Below are 24,086 nucleotides of genomic sequence, written 5' to 3'. Positions count from 1 at the left end.
CACATTGTGTCCATGCTGGCTTGCTTGCATTGAAGGACACAGTTCATTGTGCTGCATGCAACAAGTCACCTTGCCTATCTGAAAATATTTTAAGTCAAAATGGGCATTTTCTTTTTCCTTTTTTTTCCTAACCTCACTCTGTAATGGATGTCAGTTGCAGCCAAGGGGGAAGCGAAAGTCACTCTCAGGTTTTGTACCTTAATTTTCCCTTTTGTTTTGTTTTTCATATATATGATGTCCAGATAGAGAATCCAGGCCCGAGCTCCAAGTCAAAGCGCCGAGACCACAATAACACACTGCCACTGGGAAACAACAGTGCCTTGATTCAGCAGCGTCCTGCAGAAGACTCTCCGCAGTCTTGTCGATCAGGGCTCTGCTTACATACCTCTCTGGGCTCAACGACTAGTGGATCACTGCGATTTTATATTGTGGATGGATATTCTCTGCCTTAAACCCAAAAACTAAAAAAACAAACACTTGAGAGATGACAGATGGGTTCCTAGGGCCAACATACAATGTTTTTTGGAAGCACTTTCTTTAGTTTGTTCGTTCTTTCATTCGTTTTTTTTTTGGGGGGGGTTCTTAAAATTGTATCCAAGGGTGTTGGATTTTTCAGTCATTTAACAATATGTGATGCGTGTAAATAAGAAAAAGAGTAAGCTGATTTTGTCCGTCTGTCTCTGTTTTCTTACATCTGTTGTAATGTAGTGGTAATCTGAAATAACGCTGTGTGAGGCAGATATTTTCAATGCATCGCCACGGTCTAAATGGTGCAGTTGGCTCTTATTACTTTTTTAAACATTTTTAAATGTTTGTTTTTGTTGTCGTCATTGCTGCTGTTGTTTAGGTCATCAGTGACACGGTAAAATCTGAGATGTCACTTGAATTGAGGATACATTTTAATTAGAAAACCCTGTCAGTCCCTATACATGCACCACCCCCTCGCACACACCTATTGTGTTATGTGTCCGAATTGGTCCCATTTACCTGAAAAGAACACAATCTTTAATTAAAGTTATATAACATACTGTACTGTATTTAACATTTCAGGATTACTTGCTTAAATCATTGTAATGTTTTTTGTTTTCTGTAACCATGGGGCCTTACATTCATGTACAGTTGCGTCCTATTATATTTATAATCTTCCACGGGTAACCACTGGAATTTGCTCATTTTAAAATGCATTTTTTACCTTGAATCCAGTGTTTTTGAACTTTCTGTTTTGTGTACTGGAAGGATAAATATGTATATATATATATATATATATATATATATATATATATATAGTCTCTCTGGTCCTAAATGAGACCATTTAAAAGGTCATCACCCAACACAAAATCTATGAAATGCCATGAATTATCCATCTGGCTACTAGATTGTTATCATCTCCCTTGTTGCTCTATCAAAGTTTAGCATTCTTAATAAATCGTCACTTCTAAATATGCAAATACTTTACTACAAAGTTGCACTGTGGCACTGAAATGTTGCGGTGAAGGACATTGATCTCCACCACTGTCTTGTAAAGTATTCAAATATCTGATGCAGGTCTTCACAGGCATTTATATATTCTCAACAAAATGAACACAAGACTGGATAGACAGGGACTAATTAAACAGACAGACCACAGAGATGTGCAGAACTCAAAATATTAACTTTACCTTCTTCTCTTCCTTCTCCTTCTTCTCCAATTTCTCCTTCTTCTCCTTCTCAAAATACATTGTACAACAAACATTGCAAACATTGTACTGAGAAGCTTTGGAAAGGTGGCACAAAATATATATATATCGGTTCGTGTAGACCTGTCCCTTTGTCTACTTGTCAAGATCCCCACACGCCCATTCTGGAAGGCAGTTTGAAATGATTTATGGCATTGGGGAAGCTGTTATTTTATCTCAGGCGCCATTGTGGCTGTGACCCCTGGCACGGATACAGTCCTTCTAAGGATGCAGCTGATAGGAAAAATATACTTTCTCTATTATTATATCATCGACTTTCGCTCTTGAATTTCATCCTCCAGGATTCGAATTTTGTGAAGACAAACAAACTATATTCAGTCAATCTGGGATATATGCATCTGTCAGGTATACAGAAGAGTGAGGTCATGCATACAGGAAAAAAGGCAGTGCCATGATAAACCCCAGCCGTGGGTTGGGTAGCAGGTCAGGGTTAGATGGGGGTCTTTTGGAGTTGCGACAATCCAGGGAGCCGCTTAATCCAGCTGTTGTGAAATCCAGCTGCTGCCTGCAAGTATTGTAAATCAATATAGTAGCCATGCACATTAGCTACTCAGATAATTCTGTCAGGGTTAATATTACATGCCATGAAAAATACATTACAAGGAATTCCAGGCCTAGATCCGTGTGCAAGTGTGTTTGCTGGTGTGTGTGTGTGTTTATTTCAGTCAGATTCCTCACGGGTTGGGTTGGGATGGCAATGGTGTCAAGGACGATGTCAATGTGTAGCCAAGTTATACCGGGGCCTTTAACTTCTTATAGTTTCTGCTGCCTCATTGGAATCCAGTTGCTGAGAGGAAATTACTACAAATGCGATCATAGGAACCCGAAATGTATACATGGGCCGTGGTTTCTGTGTGTTTTTTAAGGAATGTTAAAAAAAAAGAAAGCACTATACAGTCATCTGTGTATTTTTGTTGTTGTTTAATTGATTTGTACCCCTGAACGCAGGGGGGCAGAAAGTGTTTTACTAATGGGAAACAAGTGTCTTTTGCAGTGCTGTTGTGGTCGATGCCATTCTGCTTTTGGAGAGCTTTGATATTGGGGGGGTTCATACCAGCTGTATTCATTACCAAACTGCATCAGCTATTGGTTGAATAACTTTTGAGTTACTGAGTATCTGATTCGACTTGTTTAGAGATCCTGACTGACTGGACCTCTCAAGCCCCAGGAAATTTTTGATCCATTAGTTTCTTTGTCCCATTTTGTGCTTTTGAAAATGTCTCATTAATTTTGTAACCCTGAAGGACCCAGTGTGACACATATGCCCCAAATATTTAACAAGCTTGGCAAGAACAATTTGCCCAATTTACTAAGACCTCTTTATTAGACACATATGTCGCGCCAAGTTTCTAAGGATTAATTTATGAGAATAACATGAAAGTTCTGCACTTATTATTTTTTAATCATTTTATTTTGGGGGGGTGTTTGCAATGGACCCTGTTGTTTTTCTTTTTTTTTTCTCCAAGCTTTGAAAGATATGCTTCCCACCTCAGTGTTGTCCTTAGCCTGTGTTTCATTTACCAGAGACAGCACTACAATACTCTCAGAAGCACTTTTGTTATGTTTTGAAAACAACGCCTCAGATGAAAAACCAGCCTTTGAGTATCCCACCCGGCCTGGCTGGTAGTGAATTCATCCAGCGTGAATTGTGCTCTGAGCCGCCCGCTATACCTCCACTGTACCTTTACAATGACAAAAATGCATTTAGGCTTAATGACAGACTCTGTGTTCAGTGCTGAGGACAACGCCATTACGTTAATTACAAAACGGTGTCCTTTTTATATGCAACATTTGTTAGCACTGGGTGTTTGACGTTGAGGTAGGACATGTCAATCGTAGCGTTTCTAAACCAGAAAATGGGTATAACCTAATGACCGTCTTCCTCTTTTCTCCTCTTTTCTGTTTTTGTTGGTTTTAATTTAATGCAATAGAAAAAATCATGCTAACTGTTCATTTTGATATTTTTGTGTGTAGGTGTACATACAATATACAGCATGTTATTGATCTGCAATGGACGCAAGAAAAGCACAGCCAAGGGTTTAATCCACTAAATCAATGTTCTGTATTTTTGTATTGTAAAATGGGTGGGGTGGGGGGACTCTTTCAGTTCAGATTTTGTTAATAAAAAACCTGGGATATGGAAATTGTACAATTTGTAACTGATTATAATCCTATCCAGTGTAGTATGTGAATAATTAACTGTGCTGATGTACAAAATTATGAATGATTGCAGTGAACTATACTATGCACAGCTTAACATACAGATCTGTATTCATTTGCAAAATTGTTTGATTGTTCAATTCCATATTGTGTGAAAATGGATTAATAAGCAAAAAAAAGTTTGTCTCGGATACATGTCCTCACAGACTTCATGTGCCAAATTGTTCTGATTGAGGAAAAAAGTAATATTGTGAATTAATAAAGTTTGCATACCTGAATATAACTGGGACAAGTGTTTTAATTTTCTAGAGTTTCCAAAAATATATATTTTTTGGTCATGCAAAGAAGTGTACAAAGGTAATCAATCCTTCAATCAACTGTCAATGCAGAATAGTGTGCTTTCATCTTCCAGGGCCAGGAAAAAGTTATTTTCAAAAATAAAAATTATTGTTGATCAACTCAATTCATGATATGGAGATACAAATATACAGAGAGAGTAAAATACTGATATTTATTTATTAGCTGAAACCTTTACCTAGGGCAACTTACAGTTGTTACCTTTTCAAAAGCATTACATAATACAGTAAATACAGTAAGTGCAAATTATGATGTATGACAATAAGCACATGCCCTGGAAGATGGGAACTAAAACCTGGTGTGTGCAAAGGGGCAGCATAAGTTGTCGGCAGCATAAGCATCAGTATTTCAGAAGCAGTTCCAGTAAAACGATAAAATAACTGCTAGAAGTATTGCAGAACTGTCAACACTGATGAACAGATTGCTGTGGATTTATGATGCCAAAACAGTACATGTATTGTGGCATTTATAGCACTTGTGAATGTGAATGAGTAAGAATATATTACTGAAATTATGGCATTGAAAATCAAGCTCTTAATACTAAGGCCCTTTGTTGGTGGTCATATTTTCTTTACCTGTCCACTGAAATTGGGTAAACCTTTTTACTGAACTTTTCCACAATGCTCAAAATGTAGTCTAGCCAGTTTGGTTATTAATTAGTGCTAAATTATGAATCCCAGTGAGGTATGTTGTTAATGTATCTAATTTAGTCATGCACCAAACTGGAAAACCAAGCTATTGTGTTAGTGTTCTTGTTCTTTATTTATGCTTGTTTCTGTTTTTATTTATTTAATGTTATAGATGGAGTTTTTGTTTTTCTAGCAGATAATTAGTTGGCAAAGGGCCGGTTTCAATCAAAACTTTGACCCACCCACTAATAGCAAACTACAAAGCTGTTCATCATAGCGGTTACATTTATTATTAGAAGAAAGTGGCATCTTACAAAAAATGATGTCGCAACTGAGTACAGTTCTGTAGTTTTCTATTAGCGGGTGGGTCAAAGTTTTGATTTAATCCCAGCAAAAGTTTCATGTTCCTATTCATGCAATTGCAGTGTGTGAAAAGCCCCAGTTCAATTAATTATTCTAGAAATGGTTCATTGGAATCTGCCCAGTAACACAATCGCAAACCAAGACCTTCCACTGCAAACATCAGATATAACTTGACATGAGCTGAAACAGTTGGGCAGCGCAGCATTGCAATTGCACTGGAAAAATAAATACTGTAGCGAAAGATGACCCAATAACTAACACAACTTTTAATTTCCAGTTATTTGAAGGAATACTGTCATGTAGTCTTTAGCAACACTTTCAATTCACTATGTTCATAAAATGTTAACTTCCATAGAGACTGACACCCACTGAGGGGAAAACTTTTTATATTCCACTTAAGATAACATGGAAATGTATCATTTAAATCACACAGAGAAAATGAACAAAATGCTAAAATAAACATTTTAAGGTATTTGAAGAAAGGTATTTGAATCTTGACATATAAAGAAGATATTTTTTATTTAACTTTATTTGGTGTTATGTACATAATCATTTTCACAACAGGTTAGATTCACATGTAACAGTGTTCGGGAGTCCTAAAAGTAGAAGAAGCATTTTTAAACAGGGCTGTTCTGAACCGCAGTATAGTAATGTACTAGTCTGTCGTCATGGTAACCAGTACGACTGTTCTCCCAGAAACGTTTTGCTGGGGCGTCGGGCTTCGTGGTTTCTCAAACTGTTTAGTAGGAGGTCCAGGCTATTGACTGCAGGTCTCGGGCTCCTGTTGCCATTATATTGCCTCTTTCCAAACCGTCCTATAGGCCTCACCCCACGGCCAACGTACCAGAAAGGGTCGATCTCTGGACCTGCAAATCAAAGAGGGGAAATGTATCTCTCCAGAACTTTAATTCAGTAGTGCCAGTAGTAGTTCATTGTATTAATGTTTGGCTTTACTTACTTGACCCCCCCCCACACACACAAACACACACACGCACGCACACGTTTTTAAGGGGAATGAGCCAAGGTGCTACTGCAGAGGTGGTGGGGGGAATAGGTGCTATGTAAAGCAACAATCAATATTCATGCTCTCGATCTATATTTGCTGTAACACCCTTTGCCACATGTATTGCCACAGAGTGCTGTATCAGTGTCTACATGTAGTACGCGTCAATATACACACTGTGTGACTTGTATATTAGTGTATTAGTATAGGTACAAACAGAAGCGACTGAAATGTAAATCAAGACAACAAAGACTAGAATGACAAGTCCTTAAAAAAATAAGTGATTTGTTATCAGCAGGCTGAGACATAGGAGAATAGCTGTCCAAAACTTGTTACTATAAATAATCTGGAGTTTTTTAACATCTTCTTGCAGCTTGCTCCTCTATTATAAAAATAATGCATGGATACAATCTTTATCTTTTGAATCTGTGTATTGCTGATCTGTTTTGGCATTCCTTGAATTCTTGTCTGCTTATTGAGTTTTTTTTTAGGAAACAGTAGTGAACTTCTGCTGGTGTGTATGTACATGTGGGAAATCTGAAAAATTAAATGTTTTTACAGAAGTGGAATAGATCATTCCATGCTTACAAAAGATTATATTTGTACAAGATGTTTAACCAGCTGGGCTATTCCCAAATCCATGTAATGACATGAAAGGCAATGAAGGTTTCACAGAAGACTAAAGTAAGAATAATGCATTTTCTTCTTATAGAAACACGCAGCCTGTAAGGATCGGTAAAGTTTGAAACCTAAACATTAAAACAGACATTCTGCAAAGCTGTATTAATAGCTCTCTCTCTGTCTCTAAAACACAAACACATGCATGTGTATAGACACGTCTGTGTATATAACAGCAAAGAGGTGCTCGTAACATAAAGGAGCAGATTGCAGTGTTTTGAACTCAGAATCGTGGCAATGCTCTCAGTTGGTTTCTGTGGTGGTTTGGAGTGTAATTAGTGGCACTGAATCCTCTTTTGCAATATTCTTCCCCATCTTAATGCCGGCAACACCAAATTCACCTTGAACCTACATAATGCCCTGCTTACCTTACATGCTGCGTAGCGTTGTCAGGGCTAAACACACTACACTTAAACTGCATTGACAGTATGGTGCATACCACACATAAACAGCGGTACTACAGTGGCAATTACATAATTCTGTAATATGCCATTGTATATATTTTGTAATTAAATCATTTTACTAGCTTATTAGTGTTCTAGCCTGTCCTGTACTACAGATTTATAAGGCCAAGTCTAGTTTGACAAAGTTACCTAATTTTAAGTGCTTTGTACTTTAGTAGTTTACTTCTTTAGAAACAACAAGGAAAATCAAGGCAGTACTTACTTCTGTTGTCGACGTTGTGCTGGGTCGCTGTGCTGTGCGTGTTGGCGGCACTCACGCACAGCAGCAGGATGAGTGCGTACAGGGCGAGCACCTTTGCGCGTTTGGGGCTTCGTGCGGGGCAGCACGGAGAGGCAGGCAGCATCGTGGCGGGAGGCGGGGCGCTGAGAGGAGACACACAGCGGCTCAGTCCAGTCAATGTGGGCACAGCTCGCATTAAATAGCAGTTTATTGAGTTCGTTATTGAATTAACTATTCATTATTAATTATTTCATTTATTCATTAAATCATTTAAATTATTATGTTTACATTATATTTATTGTTTACCTGTCATCTGTTGAAACTTTTTCTCAAATTGGAATAAAGAAGAAGAACTTACATTCTTTAGAAGATAATACATTATTTATAAAGCAAGCAGATTGTTCAACTGGGTTAAATACATTGTATAAAAATATATATACAAATACTTGAATAAAAGCAACAATTTCAAAACAGCAAGCTTCATCATAATAAGACAAATATAGATAATGACTTAAAAAATGACGTAAAAATAAATGTATGCATTATATATGTAAAACGAATGTAGTATGTGTGTATATATATATATGTGTGTGTATGAATATATATACACACACACATAAATATATATATATATGTATTGTATATATATATATATATATATATATATATATATATATATATATATATATATAAAATATAACATTAAATATATTAAATAAATCTAAATAAGAATGTAAAAATGTGGAATAGAATGGACTTGGCAAATGAAAATCCATTGAACAGACTCACCTTGTGTTCTTTACCACAGCAGGTGTCTACGGTAGCAACTCTCTCTCCTTCTCTGTCTGTATCCATTGAGAAGTTGTTAAGGGACCAAATATATATAGCCAGCAGTCCATTGGGTAAGATGGATTGACGGGCAGCGTCAGTTGCAGGTGGGCTACTTCCAACGATTTTCTCTCCCCTCACTCCCTCGAACAAAAAGAGCAATTAGAGAGGCCCTTCCATTGGAGGTGCTTTCTTCGCACTTGGCACGTCAGGATCCACTTCATCAGAGCCTCGGTGACAGAGGGAGAACATAACCACTGAGCCGACACGGGCCCCTCATTCATGGGCAGAAGAGGAGGGGAGGAGGCGGGCCCTGCGTCAGGCACCTTGACTGCTATTGAGCTGCTGAGTTGGTTCATAAAAAGCTAGAGTTTAACAAAGACTATAAATATATACATCAATCGACCCCACTGCTACTACAAATGATGTCTGTGCACCGTGTTTTAGATTTGACTTATAATATATGAGACAGGGCCTCTTCCATTATTATAGTAGTAGTGATAATAATATTATAAATAATAATAATAACAGTGTTATTCATACTGATAATAGGTGCTACTACTAATATTCTCAAAAAAAAACACATGTGAGGGTGCAAAAAATACCTTACAGAGCATCTGTAAAATGAAGTCATTTCTGTGAAGTGTACTGTCAGTGTCGGCCTAATTAACACAACATAGATCAACAGTAATACAAGAGGAAAGGAATCGGGTTTTGACCAAAAAATATGGTGTTTATTTTAATCTGTTTTAATGTGTATTCTTAGTCGTACCTCCATGACATTAGGTGTTGTGTCTGTCACACTAAGACTGATTTTTTGTGCTGTAATAGTAATAGTAAAAACACTGCTAACACCTTTGTTTCTGCACTGAATTCCACACTTCATGAAAAGATGCAACGTGTGTCACATATATATTAACATGCTCCCATTATGTGCTTATCTAGAGATAGTACCTTTATGATTTTAAAACAGGCCTTTATGTGATTTTAGACAGTGACCACAGAACCTTCATGATATTCCTTCTCAATCTGTACTTCATTAACTCATCATGAGCTCATCTGATTATTTATTAAACAAACTGACCATGTCTACAAAGTTCAGAGCAGAGAAGAATGACAAGAGCTTGTGGGGGGGAGTCTTTAAGGTGAGAATGAAAATGTCATGGCAGCGGTGGAAAGGGAAGCTCCTGTGGGCTGTAAACTGAAGAGATGTGACAGGGTGATAGCAGAGGTGTCATAGGTCAAGGGTTGCTAGTGAAGTCGTTTAATTTCATTTCTCATATTTTGGCACAATGGACCCTAAATTGGCCATTCAGGAGCATGTGCAGTGATGGAGGCGTTTATGAACAATGCACCATTAAAACCAATTGGATGGCAGTGTGGAGTTTTTTCAACATGACAGTTAGGCTGTGGCGTGACTGTAATGGAAGCTGAGCGCTTCGGGCTTTGCCTTTAAAGCAGGGGTTCCCAAAGTGCGGCCCGGGGGCCAAATGTGGCCCTCAATGTTTGGTGCGGCCCCCCAATGCTAACCTTCAACCACCCTTTTTCTGAAGCTTTTCTATATTTTTACCCTTTATGACAATTTTCTGTAACAAATTGCACATGTAATTTGGGGGTTAATAAATGTTCCCTAACAGAAATGTATAGGAAATAAAATCGGTGGATCATTTTCTACTGCGGCCCCCCCATCCCATGCAACTTCGGGAAATTGGCCCTCCATCACCAGACATTGGGAACCCCTGCTTTAAAGTGTTCATCTGCAGATCCTTGCTAACGCTGACTGAAAAGGCTTCTCTCAACAAATCACTGTCATGTACTTGATTTGTTACTTCCAAATGTCTTCTGATTGTCCTTAAGTACATTTTGTAAATGGACATACACACACACACACACACACAAATCTGACTATCAGTTCTCGCTGAAAATATTTTACTCTACCTCATTTCTGTAAAAATACATCAGGAAACGAGTGCATATTTTAGACAGCTGTGGTCCTCCTATAGGCAACACATTGCAAAGCTTTGCTGGAAGACTCGACTAATCAATCTACAGAAGGCTGTGCTCTGCTCTATTCAGCACAGCTATGACCTCTCTCCGATGTACTTGTACCTTTTTGTTTGGCATTGACCGTATGATGTCACTACCTAGTGCCCATTCTTTGCCAGCTTCCCTTGAGAATGGCTGTGCCACTTGAAGGTTTTTCTTTGCCACTTATATAAATTAATTGCAGTTTCTATTTGAATCTCTCACACGTCCAGCTTGTTCTCTTTAAGCTTCAGCAGAGGTTTCTGTGGAGACCAGCACGCTGAGCTCCTTTTGCATTTGCATGTACGGTTTTGCTTTTCGTAGTGCAGCTCGCTGTCCTCTTGAACTTGCTGGGATTTATCTTCAATTCAGCCCAGGAGGAAAGTAGGAAATATAGTGTTTAACTTGGTTGAAGCAGGAGCTCATTTGTCCAGAGCGATAATTACACTGATATACAATCAGCTGTATAGTCATGACCAGCTGATGAAGTGATTTGGCCATTCTCTGATATAACAAGGTCTGGGGGCCTATTGACAGTGTGTAGTTTAATCTGAATTAGTTTGAATTATTCAGTAAAGAGAGATGATGTTCATTTTATTGATGCATGTTTATTTTATTCATATTTTGCTTAAAAAAAAACACAGATTCAGAGCTATTTGATATGCATCACAACATCTCTGAGTCTCAGGGGTAGTTTCAGAACTATTAATCTTGTGAAAATAAAGCTCTGCCAAAGATTTTAAATATGACATTAAAATTCAAATTGTGGATCTATTAAAGGTCAAATGTTCTCAAGGTTGTTTTTGTTTTGTTTTGTTGTTTTTGGACTTTTTCTCTCAGGCTACTTGGCTACATTCGGTTCACATCACTGTACTATGGATTTATTGTAATATATATATATATATATATCATTGCATCGTTGTAGATATTCATGGGAGGAAAAAACAACAAAGCCACAATAAACAAATAACAAATAATTCTGTGCATAATAGCATTGCAATGATCGTCAGTATTTCTGACGTTAATGGCATCAGACAGCTAACAGTTAGTGTTTTTAATGCCTCTAGCTAATGCAGTGAAATTACAATTTAATCAAATAGTGTTTCTTTTGATGCAGCACCAGCCTTGTCTCCTGTATAGATAATAATAACTGCAATATCACTTACCATTTTGATTGTTGATGATACAAAAAAAAATGCAGTACTTTAAGCAATACATATATGACACACACCTTCAATCCTATAAAGTCAATGATGACCGCTTTTCATTTTAACACAGCAGAGCAACACACTCTAGACACATGAGCAAAAGAATGTCTCTCTCTGGAGCATCCTGGCTCAGTGTGACCTGCATAAATAACATCAGTAATTCAGCCTATTGACCCTGGTTGAGTAACTGCTAACTTGTGTGACTTTAATATTTATGTCCACCTATTACTTTGAACAGTTGTTGTTTTGGCTTCCACCGTGACATGGAGTTCCCCATTTAACAAGTCAAATCAACTGGACACCGATGAAAGAGTAGGAAGAGGAGGAGGTGTCTTTTTGACCATTTATTTTAAGCCACGTTAGTATGCTTCTGGTAATATACAGGGGAGTCCTTGTCAGTAGTATATAATGCTTCTGTCCTCACATTATGGAAGGATTTAAAAAAGACAAAGAAAAAAGGACGGAAAGCAAAACTACATTTCTGCAAATGAAAGTATATTAATTTGTTTTGCTGAATATCAGAAACAATCTTCAAACATAAGGTTTGAATTATATACAGTGCCTACAGAAAGTCTTGACCATTTTTCTCTTTTTGTTGTGTCAGTGCTTCAGAGTTACATACGTTTAAATGAGGATTTTGTTTGTCTACTTATCTATACACCTTAACGCCATACACCTTACACTTCTTAATAATTCTCTTGACCTTGCTCCAAAAGATATTCAAGGCCTTTGATATTTTTTATAAACATCCCGTGATCTGTGCCTTTCAACAACTTTGTCCCGAAGTTCTTTTGAAAGCTCCTTGGTGCTCATGGTTAAGTGAAATGCACTACCCAGCAGAGGGAACCTACTGGAACGTCTGAATTTATCCTTAAATAGTTTTAAGGAGGCCATCTGGTGTGTGATTTTGAGGGTGATGGGTTACACCTGAGCTAAATTAGGATTCCTATTACAAATGGAGTGGACACTTATCCAACCAAGCTAATTCTGTTTTTATTTTTTAATTAATTGTATATAAATCCTACAAATGCAGCTGCTATAATTCTTACGATACCAATGCTAAGTGTGAAGGCAAGCTCCTTTGACTCAAAGTAAGCATCATTGCTGGGTTCACAGGAAACACTCTTGTGTTCCCACAAACCCTGTCAATCACCTTTGCTTTGAGGCAGGAGGCACACAGGCCAAAGATTATTGTTTATTTCTCCGTCTCCTGACATTTCCAAAGTGTGATCTTGTCTAAGGGGCATTTTGCAGCCAATCGACCAGCCTTTGACAACTCTGTAACGTCTGTATCTCCAGTCTTGATGACACTTGGCTGCAGTACGGAAGTGAGTGTCTTTGTAGTGCCTGAGACGTGCAAGTCGCTGATCCCACTCTCCCATGTTCAGGGCTCATAAGGGTGGGCCAAATTAACCTGTGGAAAAACTATAGCCAATTAAAAATTGACATAGAAATAAACATATGATTGTGTCTTGTATTTCTGAAAATTACCTGGCATTGTAAACTAAATTATTAACAATCACACTTTCATTTATTTGTTTATTTACTTTTTACATCATATTGTATGCCGAAATGTATTTTAAAGTACATTCCCAAACAAGACAGTTCTTCATTGTTAAAACTTGTATTGTATTTAAATGCCACATTGATCTACATTTGGTATATTATCGATAAAGCTGATCACAGGGGACTGTTTTGTGTATATATATAGAGAGAGAGAAACTAAAACTCACAAGGACAGAGACACGAAGGACTCCAACTGTATTTGTTACATCTTTTAATTCTTATTATTCAACTTACTAAAAAGTGTTACAGAATGTCAATGAAAAAACAGGAAAAGTCTCATTCTAACATCCACTGATGTTAAATTATAACATCAGTGGATGTTAGAGTGTAACCGTTATAACATAACTTTTTGTCACTCAATATAGACCTGATTTGAAAATACTAGAAATCCCACTTTGGAGCCAAACACCTTGTTTCCTCCTCTTTGCTTTGAAACCTTAATCTGAAAGTTTCCAGGTAATGAACAGTATTATAGTGGGTTAATAAACTCCCAACCTCAAACACCAAGAAAACTAAATCACTCCCATTAGCAGAGTTAGTGTTGTGTTAAATGAGGTACTGTGTCAATCCTGGCCTACACACGAGTGGGCAGTGTTTCTGATTGATCTCTCCCCCCTGCCCCCCTCCCCCCACTTTTGGCATTTAAGTTTGCAGTTCACCAATTTATTAAATAAAAAGTCTTCAGCAAGCCACCTCAGTCAGCATGAGTGGGTGTCTGATAATAATAGAACAGGACTTCAATGGGAATTCTCGAAAAAACAACAATAAGACTGATGATGCCGATAACAGCAACGACAACAACAATAATAATATAAACATGGTCAAACAAATAGGAAGATAATTGCTAGCTGTTGTTGAGTTAACCAGATTGAAATATGCACTGATTTAATTTATCTCACACAGAAGTAGGTGCAAGAAGTAGTGATTGAAGTAATAGTTTTTTTGGCTTTAACCCACCTGGCCGAGGGATCGATGTGTGACGATGAGGACGAGGCCACCAGTACATGGTGGGTGGAGCCAATGAACTGCAGCAAAGGCAGAGCCCGTGGAGGTGGAGGGGTGTTGTTCTTGAGTTTATGCAAGAGGGAGCATGGTTGCAGTGCTATGGGAGCTACTGACGCAGGGAAAGGAACTTGTTACGTGGTATTTATGACAGTTATAAGAGGGTGTCTCTCATTGGTTGAGCATGGGGCAGAGTGAAGTGTGATTGGAGGTTGTCTTCCTCCCAAACTTGTTTTAAACTCTATTAAAAAACAAAAAACAAACAATCAAAGATACGAATAGGAAACACTTACTAATTAAACATGCTCTTGACTGTTCTGAGCCCAACTGAACACAGCGTTTTATACAACACAAACAAAAGGTGAGAAAAGTGCAAGTTGCCCAGGGTAAGGGCATCCTCTAATGAATATGTTCTGTGAATAATACTATTCCACATAAGTGAAGGCAGCGATGAGATTCTAGAGACACTTGTGCTGCTGTAGTTGTTAAACCCATTCCAGTTCGCTGCCAGGCCTGTGTGAGTGGACTGAGTCACAGAGCAGGCTCGCCGCCACTAATATTTGGCTTCCGCATTCATAAGGAGTGAAAATCCAAAATAATGGTTGAATGAAAGAAATATGCTCATATTAGTACTAACTATTTCAGTGCTAGTATTAGTGGCCGGTGATACAGATTAATAGTAATGATGATGATGGTGATAATTAATTTGACAATATATAAAGGGGGGAGGATCGATACAAACAAAAAGTATATAAATGGGTTTACTGCAGTATCACAGGGTAAAAGCAATCTGAACATTAGATAAACACTGGCAGTTGTATTGTTGTATAGTGTATTTGTATGTGTACATGAGTGTGTGTCATGTGTGCGTGTGTGTGAGAGAGAAAGAGAGAGAGTGTATATGTGTCTGTGTATATGTGTCTTTCAGTGTTTTTATTTACTTCTAAGTTCCCATTTATGTTTATGTCATATTATTAATAACATTATGTTATGATATTGTTTTATATTATTTTATGGCCAGGCAGAACCGGGCCGGTGTACAGGCCTGGGGCCCCAGAATATCAAAATACCCCTAAAATATTAATATTAAATAAAATATTCTATCATTAATAAAATATATTCAGTTATATTTTTTAACAAACAACAAGTAAGTATACAAGAGAGTAAATCAGGTATGAGAGAAAGAATTTCTAACTTTCCTTCCACACTCCCCCATTTTGTCCTATGAAGGACAATCATACATATGTACAGAGCCTTGATAAGACCCTAGAGTTGTAAACCTTAACCTCAGGTGGAATAGTGGACATCATTCAGTGTAATTACGTTATATTAATAAGATCCATTATATCACTGCGTTCTTGCAGCATTTCTTCATACATTATTTTAACAGACTCCTTTATTTCAACAGGAGTAAGGCTGTTCTGCATTTCTCTAGCAATGCAAGCACAGCAACACTTGATCAGTACAAAACAAATATAGAGAAGAATGAGTATGCCAAGGATGAAAAGCAGACTTTGGGCTATAATAGCAACAATTCTTCCGAGGGAGCCACTTATCCAGCTCCCAACTTCTTTACGAATGTGATCCGTAAGATCATGAATCTGTTGAGTAAACTTTGAGGCAGATGCATTAACAGTATTGCAAATACTCATATCTATTCTATAATGTTTCCATATAGCACAGTTATCTTCTACAGTCAAGGGAACTGGGATCATGGGTATGCCTCCCTCAGTGTTATGGGGCACGTTAACACACCCAGCACCTTGACAGATTCAAGTCTTTTGTAAACTGATAAGACAGTTGGAGGTAGGCGTTTCCTCTGGTCAGGTAGCTGTCTCGTCGCAGTCGAATCCTCAGTTGTATTTTATCAGTGTACATGTTAATGTCTGTGGTGTTAATATGCGAAAGGGGAGAGGTTACTAGCAAGTCACCCGGTATTTGTGGACCCATGCGTCCTGTTGCTCCTTTTGGGCCACTGCTCTGGCCCTGTGCTGTTAGTTGCAGGGTGATGCTGATGTAAGCTTCTTCTGGACTGGTCTCCCCAGTCAGTGATGATCCCGTCCGCTTAGAGTTGAAGGCGCCCTCTTCCCAGACTACTATGGCGCATACGATGGTCCCGCAGGCGATAAGGAAGAGGCGCAGGCAGAGCATCCCTCTGGTCTCCCCCCGGGTTGTGCTGATCGCTTCGATGGGCAAGTTTGCAGTGGGAGGAGTGGATCCATGTCATCTTTCCTTAGCACTTCACAGCTGTTTGGGTGGTCAGGAGCACCTTGTAGGGCCCTGGCCATCTGGGCTGTTGGGAGGACTTTCTCTTGTGTGCTTAGATATACACAGTTACCTTGCTGGAAGGGGCGGCAATCCTGCTGGGATGGTTCAGTCTGGGCGGCTTTCACCTGTGAATGGACAGCTTCGAATGCACGTGTTAGTCCAATACAAAAAGACAACATAGCATCATCCATCAAGTGGATGTCCATTTCCCTTACAGACAATGGAGGAGTGATGGAGAGTCTCATAAGTCATCCCATAATAATCTCACACAGAGAAAGACCAGTTTTTTTCAATTTGCTTGTAATGATCTCATTGTCATTAGGACTATAGGTAGGGCATCTGGATGTTTGAGTCCTGTTTGTTTGCATATTTTAGCCATCTTATTCTTTAATATCCTATTTTGTCTCTCCACTGCTCCAACTGACTGAGAGTGATGGGGCAGTGAAAATGTTGTTTACCTCGCAGGGCTTTGCAAAGTTCCTGCACTGTTCTCCCAGTGAAGTGAGTGTTCCTATTGCTGGAAATTTCCCTGCAAAGCGAAATCTACATATAACATCCCTTAACAGTATTTTTGCTACTGTTACTACTTCAGCCTTCCTACGGCATAGGCTTCAACCCATTTAAAAAACCTATACATATTACAAGTATATATTCATATCCACAACATTTAAGCTTTTGAACACAATCTATTTGCATATGAACTTTTGCAGGATTATGAGCTTGACAAATGTGGCAAGTTCTACAATATTGCTAAGCTGTTACTATAAAACCTGGGGCAAACCAATTTAAAAGACTAATGCACACATCCCCCTTTGCCTGTGTGGCCAACACCATGCGCCACATGGGCAAACCAGGGAAAGAGTGCCTGTGAGGCAACCAATGCATTAGCAAATGTTTGAGCTCTCTTATGGAAGGTGCAGTGGCCAGTTGCATTTTCCTGGAGTTTATACAGTACATCTCAAATTACATTTCATCTAGCCCCAGGTCATAAAATTCAAAACCTAGTTACTACCTACATAACACATACATTTTGTTGCTTCTAAGAAAATACAAAAGTCAGCAAAATGTTATTTTTACAAATTCAGTTTGTAAACTGTATTGTACATATATTTGTTGCTTTTTGATTTATAAACATTGTACATTCTACAAATCTTAAGAGAAGGGCAATGGACTGATTCTGACTTCATGGCTTGCATTCTATTCATTTGAATAATGTGACATCTCCACTAATAGTACATTATAAATTAAACTATCAATACAAGAATATATGCTACTGCGGACATCATCTGAGCTGTTTCACAATATATTGTAGATTCCTATTCCTATAATCTGGAAAACCTTTAATGACAGTATTTGAACTTATTTATCCACTGAGTCAACCATCACTTCAGCATTGTGGACCTCAACATTGGTCTGTTCAAGATGCCGTGAAGCTGTCTTTAAAGCCGCGCCCTCGGCCTACTGTGTCTCAATGAGAACACCTTCTCCATATGCACCTCTGCCACTATGGGTCAGACATCGGTTCCTTCAGGACACGATTCATAAAATGCATATCTGCCATGTGGAATAAATCAGTCATCTGAAGACACAATGTGTGGTTCACACAACATCAGAGATCCTCCTTATAAAAGGCATCTCTCACATTAGTTGACATTCACACAATCTATAAGGTTTCTAGTAAAGGGACAATTCAAAATAATACTAATCTTGATTCCAATTTATCTAATTTATCAAATGATTTCAGTACAGTACTCAGCTGTTGTCAGCAGCATCATATCTCCTGTGTTTACTGAATCAGCTTTACTTCCTAGTGTAGATACTCTTTTGTGTGGAGTTGTCAAAGTTTCAAAACAATGTGCTTATCTTTGTCCTTTTATCTAACTTAAATACCTGAGACCATTACAATAATTATTACAGCAGCTCCTTCAACACCATAGTTAAAAGTAGTTGGGTAAATGATGGCAATTATTACTCTTTGATTCTCAATACCTTTTTCCCAATAAACCATAATTAAAAATTATTTACATAGTTTAATTAGGAACAACTCCTATTATTCCTATTTTCATTATTATTATTATTATGCGGGTGTCATCTAGTATGTGCCGTATTAGTCTGTATCAACATCAATATTATTATCATTATAATACAAGCAGTGTAAATTACCATTCATTACACTCTTGCTCTGTTTGTAGTAAGTTATGAACCCTTACACGTACTTACAGTCTCTGCCTTCTCTCTCTCTCTCTCTCTCTCTCTCTCTCTCTCTCTCTCTCTCTCAGTCATCTCAGGCTGCTTGTCTGCTCAGGAGAACAGGGGGAGCAGTGTCACGGCCCTTGCCCCCTGCCCCCCTCTTCCTAATTGATAGTCCTTTCACAAACAGAAATACCCTATTTCCAAACAGTTTTATAACTTGCCATGACTATGTTTCATTAAATTAGTAATGTTACACCTTTAGTTATACCTTTAGTAACTTCCTTATTTTCCCTCATATTCCAGTCCAATCACCATCAGAATCTCTCGTGGCAGTACATTTGTCTCACACAGAACAAACTCTCCTTTCTCAACCTTCTTCAATTTTGGTTAACATTACTCTGCATCCTAACAGCTGTTCTTTCTCCTAATCCTAATTTCTTTTGATAAATGTATTCAAGTTATATTTATCAATAGGTATGACATATATTAGACTAGTTAGACATGTATTTCACTCCATTATGTGAGCTAATCAATTTAGTTAATCTTTGGGAAATAAGCCCTTTCAATTATCTCAATAATGATGTCCAGGTACGTCAGGAAAACATTTTTGTTTTTCACCAAAAAAAAAGTGTGCAGTCAATTATTTCCCCAATGAAGAGCCTGCGTGGGCATTAAGACTGTCCGCCTGCGCGGCTCATATATTTTTTTTATTGGGTCAGCTTTCTCCTATTGAAGTCCAATCTACACCGGTACAGATTCAGAAGAACTGTTCCCAAAGCCAGATTGAACAGATCAATAGTTAATTTCTTACCTATTCAATGTATTTAGGGAGCTTATTCCTAGGGATTTAAAAAATCTTCATTGTGGAACTCATAGCTACCAAATGACCACATCTTTAATTTCCTGGAGTATCTGGTTATCTATTTATAAATATCTAAGAAACCTTCACCGAATGTTTGCGGTTGCCTCGGATTCCTATTTCTAACATGTTACTTTTAATTTCTGTATTCGTAAGACCTATTTAAATAACTTAATTTTGTATTATTATTTCTGTTTGCAATAGCATTCTGTGTACAATTAAATGCTTAATTTCTTGTAGGTCTGTTATTACAACATATTTAACTGGCGGTTTTTAGCTATCATTCGTGAACTATTTGTGACTTATGACTCTCTTAGTCATATTCTGGACTATACAGTAAATGAAAAAGACAAAATACGGACATTTACCTTGCGCAAACTGTAAACGTACAAACATACAAAGAGACACATATTAATTTATATCCAAAGTAAATTCGGATATCATGGTTTTGGTTGGCATGTTATATTGGCCTGCAGTGTCTCAAACTACCCTTATTTATTACTTATCTAGTAATTTTCCTTCAGTATCTTCAGTCATTTATACTGAAAAAAAAAAAATATATTTTTTTTTGTTGTTTTTATTTGTCTTCGGGGCATTCGGCTTAGGCTAGATTGAATTATGCCTTTTGTCTTTTCTTTCTTTTCTCTAACAAATGTTTTAAGATAGCTGGCTTTGGTTTCTCATTTCTTAATGTACATTAATCATTCCACATCATAAACACTTTCTAGTTTACTTCTCCCGGCTTTGTATTCTTATTTTGCAAAACCGTTTTTAGGTGCTCAAGTCTATCTGAATTAAAAGTCCCATCTTCTGGAAACCTTAACTTTCTGTCACCTGTTGTCCAGTCAAACCACTTGCGCACATCGCGCACCGCTTCACTCCATAGTTATCATACATATAGGGCGGGTTACCCGTTTTACTGGAGCTGTTACCACCCATTTTCTATGTAACGTTTTGTACACAACTACCAAGGCATAAAAGCACACAAAATAATAACAATAAAATCACAGGGGAAAAAAGAAAAAATTAAAAAATAAAGAAAAATATAACAAAACAAAACACAAATTAAAATAAATCCTATATACGAATAATAACACGTTTTTCAATATGTTTGCATTTATATAACTTGTATATAACTTAATGACGTTTCTTCATTTACCATACCATTTATGGTTCTATAAAACACGTGCTTTTATATTATCACGGGCACATCAGATATTGAACAATTAATCAGCGCTCCTTTTTTTCTCTTTTCTCTAATAGTAGGTCATACCTACGCTACAGTTTACAAACACACTTTATTCTGCGGGAACCCCAAACAGGAAAACACAGTCCTGTTTCTTCACAAACAAGAAGACACAGTCAAGTTTATGGTACCCCTAAGAAACCCTTGTTTCTTTACAAGCAAGAAAACATTTCCTGCCTCAAGTACTTGATGTAAGGCAAGCAACAACGTTGAATTAAAATATAGATCGCGTTACCTGATCCTCAGAGGGCCAGGCGAGCAGACAAGTGAAAGCAAAGCACCGCAGTAGGGATTTTAAAAGGCTCCCTTACCTTATAATTCTGCCGGCGCGGCTTTGCTGGTCACTGGACTGGCCACTCCGGTGCTCTCCTTCAGGGTTAGCGATCCCGATCCTCGTCGCCATGTAATGTGGAAGAACAATCATCTTTAATCACGTTGGACGTTAGTTGCAATGCCTTTAATACACGCAGCGTGGAGAGGAACAGTGAATCAAGAAGATCCCAAAGTCGCTCTGCCTTCATTTTAAAAGTCAGAGGCTTTTATACACAAAAAACAAAGATCTGGTTACAATCACAAAGTCATTACTATATTATTTTAGAGAGTTAGCTAAGCAGAAATTATATATATATATATATATATATATATATATATATATATATATATATATAGCACCCCCAGCACCCTCCAGGGCAAAGAAGGGGGGCCATACAGGAGCCGCTGTACTGACTACAACCGAAAGGCAGACACCCTGCTGGTAATATCGATCAGGTCCTGCCCTCCTCTTGGGGCAGGTACAGCACTCCTCTCCTCAGCCAGTGCAAACCGTCCCAGAAGAAATCCAGGATGGCTCTCTGCAGTTCGCCCAGCAGCCCGGGCGGTGGCTCAACACACACTAAACTGTGCCACAGTGTGGAGGCCACCAGGTTATTGACGATCAGTGTCCTGCCTCTGTAGGAGAGCTGGGGGAGCAACCAGCGCCAGCGACCCAGATGCCCTCGCACCTCCTCCAGCACCACCTCCCAGTTCCTTCTTTCATTGGCCTCGTCCCCCATGTGCACCCCCAGGTACTTAAAACCTCCCCTGCTTCAAATGAGCCTGTCCGGCAATGCTGGGGGGCCGCAGCCTTCCCACTGCCCCAGCAGCAGTGCACAGCTCTTAGCCCAGTTCACCTTGGCTGAAGACAGAGTCTGAAAGTCTGTGAGAGTGGTGTGCAATGCCCTGATGTCCGATTCCCCCCCCACCATAACCACCAGGTCATCAGCATAGGCCGACACTCGGATGGGGGGGTAGAGCAGTGTGGCAGGGACAGTCCGCTGATGACGTTGCGCAGTTCATGGAGCAGGGGTTCGATGGCCAAAGAATATGCCTGAGAGAGCACAGCCCTGCCTGACACCCCTCTTCACAGGAAAGGGAGCACTCAGCCCCCCATTGATCTTCAGTACACTGTAAATGTCCCTGTAGAGCACCTGAATCATGGCTATAAAGACAGGGCTGAACCCGAAGGACTGCATGGTCCCCCACAAATACTGGTGTTCAACCCGGTCAAACGTCTTTTCCTGGTCTAGAGAAATCAGCCCAGTATTCAAACCCAATAACTTGGAGACTGCCAAAACATCCCTGATCAGAAAAATGTTGTCATAAATTGACCTGCCAGGTACACAGTATGTCTGGTCAGAGTGTACCACAGACCCCATGACCTCCCTCAGTCTGTTGGCCAGAGCTTTGGAGAGCAGCTTATAGTCCACACACAGCAAGGCGACAGATCCCCTTTCTTGGGCAGCAGCGTGACCACTGCCCTCCTGCAGCTGAGCGGCAGCTGACCCTGAGCCAGACTCTCCCTGTACACGGCCTTGCTGTCTCTTGCTGTCCGCCCCCAGCTGTGGCCAAAAGGCACGGTAAAACTCTGCAGGGAGACCGTCTATTCCAGGGGACTTAGCGTTGTGTAGTCCACTGAGGGCAATGGAGAGCTCCTCCAATGTGAGTTCCCCCTCCAACTCCCTTTTCCGCTCTTTGGGGACCTGTGGAAGACCTTGGTGGAACCTGCTTGAGTGAGCCGCGTTTTCACCTCCTGTCTCACTGGAGAAGAGCTGCGTATAGAACTGCACAGCCCTCCCTCGGATCTCCCCTGGCTCGCGCAGCTCGTGCCCGGCCGTCGTGCGGAGACAGTGGACCAGTTTGCTCTGGCTGTTCTTTTTCTCCAAACTGAAGAAGTAGTGGGTCGGGTCGTCCACCTGTGATACACTCTGGAACCTTGATCTCGTCAGCGCACCCTGTAGCTTCGTATCTAGCAGGTCAATGAGCGACGCTTTTTTGCTCTTGAGATCCGCAACAAGCCTGCTATTGGGAGTGGACTCTAGAGCCTGTTGGAGCTCCAGGATGTCCGCCCCCAAAGCCCTCATAGACTCATTTATACTCTTAGTGACACTTGCAGTGTACTGCTGACAGAACTGGCGAATCTGCACCTTCCCACATCCCACCACTGTCCCAGGGAAGTAAAACCATGCTTCTGTGCTCTCCATTGCTGCCAGAAAAAAATTAAACATGTTCTAAAATGTGTGTCATTGCTTAAAAGGGTGTTAAAATGCCAGTAAGCACCACGGGTCTTAACTGAGGGGATTAAAACAGTGCAGATGACAATACAGTGATCAGACAAACCAGTAGGAGTGATAAAACAGGACTTAAAAGTGCTAAGATGATGTTTAAAACAATAAAACCTATCTAACCTGGCCAAGGAGAGAGAGAGCTGTCCCGTACCTTGACCCAGGTGTACTGTCTTTTATTTTGATTAAAATTCCTCCAAACATCCTCTAGCTCACACTTCTGTATAATCCTGTGCAACTCCCTGGCAGATGGTTCATGTGGCTCTATGTGATTTGTCAACCGCAGCATTCCGTGCAGTTAAAATCTCCTCCCAATACAAGATGTTCGTCTGATTGGCATTTCGCCAGTGTGCTGTCTAAAATATTTAAAAAGGAGACTCTATCCCTACCGTCGGTGGGCGCGTAGATGATAATAAAAACGATCGTCTTTTCTCAATGACAGCGCGCACCACGAGCAGCCTGCCATTAATAACCTCATCGACGGTACAGGAAAGAGGTTTAAAACTCTCAGAAAATAAAACAGCAACCCCTGCGCTCAGAGAGGACCGTGACTTAAAACTACATCGCCCCGCCATATTTCTTATTCCAGTCGGCGCTGTTCGCGTCATCACTGCGTTTCTTGTAAAAACATTACATTGACTTGTTTTTGCCGAACCAGCTCAAACACGGCAGCTCTTTTCA

General features: G+C 39.3%; 1 protein-coding gene across 1 annotated transcript in view; it reads left to right on the top strand.

Moving 5' to 3' along the window:
* Nucleotides 1-814, top strand: part of myripb (myosin VIIA and Rab interacting protein b) — a 194,185-nt gene extending 193,371 nt beyond the window's left edge. Inside the window, exon 16 of the mRNA XM_066724252.1 lies at nucleotides 243-814. Coding sequence (XP_066580349.1) covers nucleotides 243-292 — 50 coding nt within the window. The 3' untranslated portion in view covers nucleotides 293-814. The remainder of the gene's footprint in view (nucleotides 1-242) is intronic.
* The last annotated feature ends 23,272 nt before the right edge of the window (nucleotides 815-24,086 follow it).

This window comes from Amia ocellicauda, chromosome 2 (assembly GCF_036373705.1).
Source record: "Amia ocellicauda isolate fAmiCal2 chromosome 2, fAmiCal2.hap1, whole genome shotgun sequence".
Taxonomy (NCBI): domain Eukaryota; kingdom Metazoa; phylum Chordata; class Actinopteri; order Amiiformes; family Amiidae; genus Amia; species Amia ocellicauda.
Note: the sequence above shows the minus strand (reverse complement) of the source record. Positions and strands in the feature narration are given on the sequence as shown.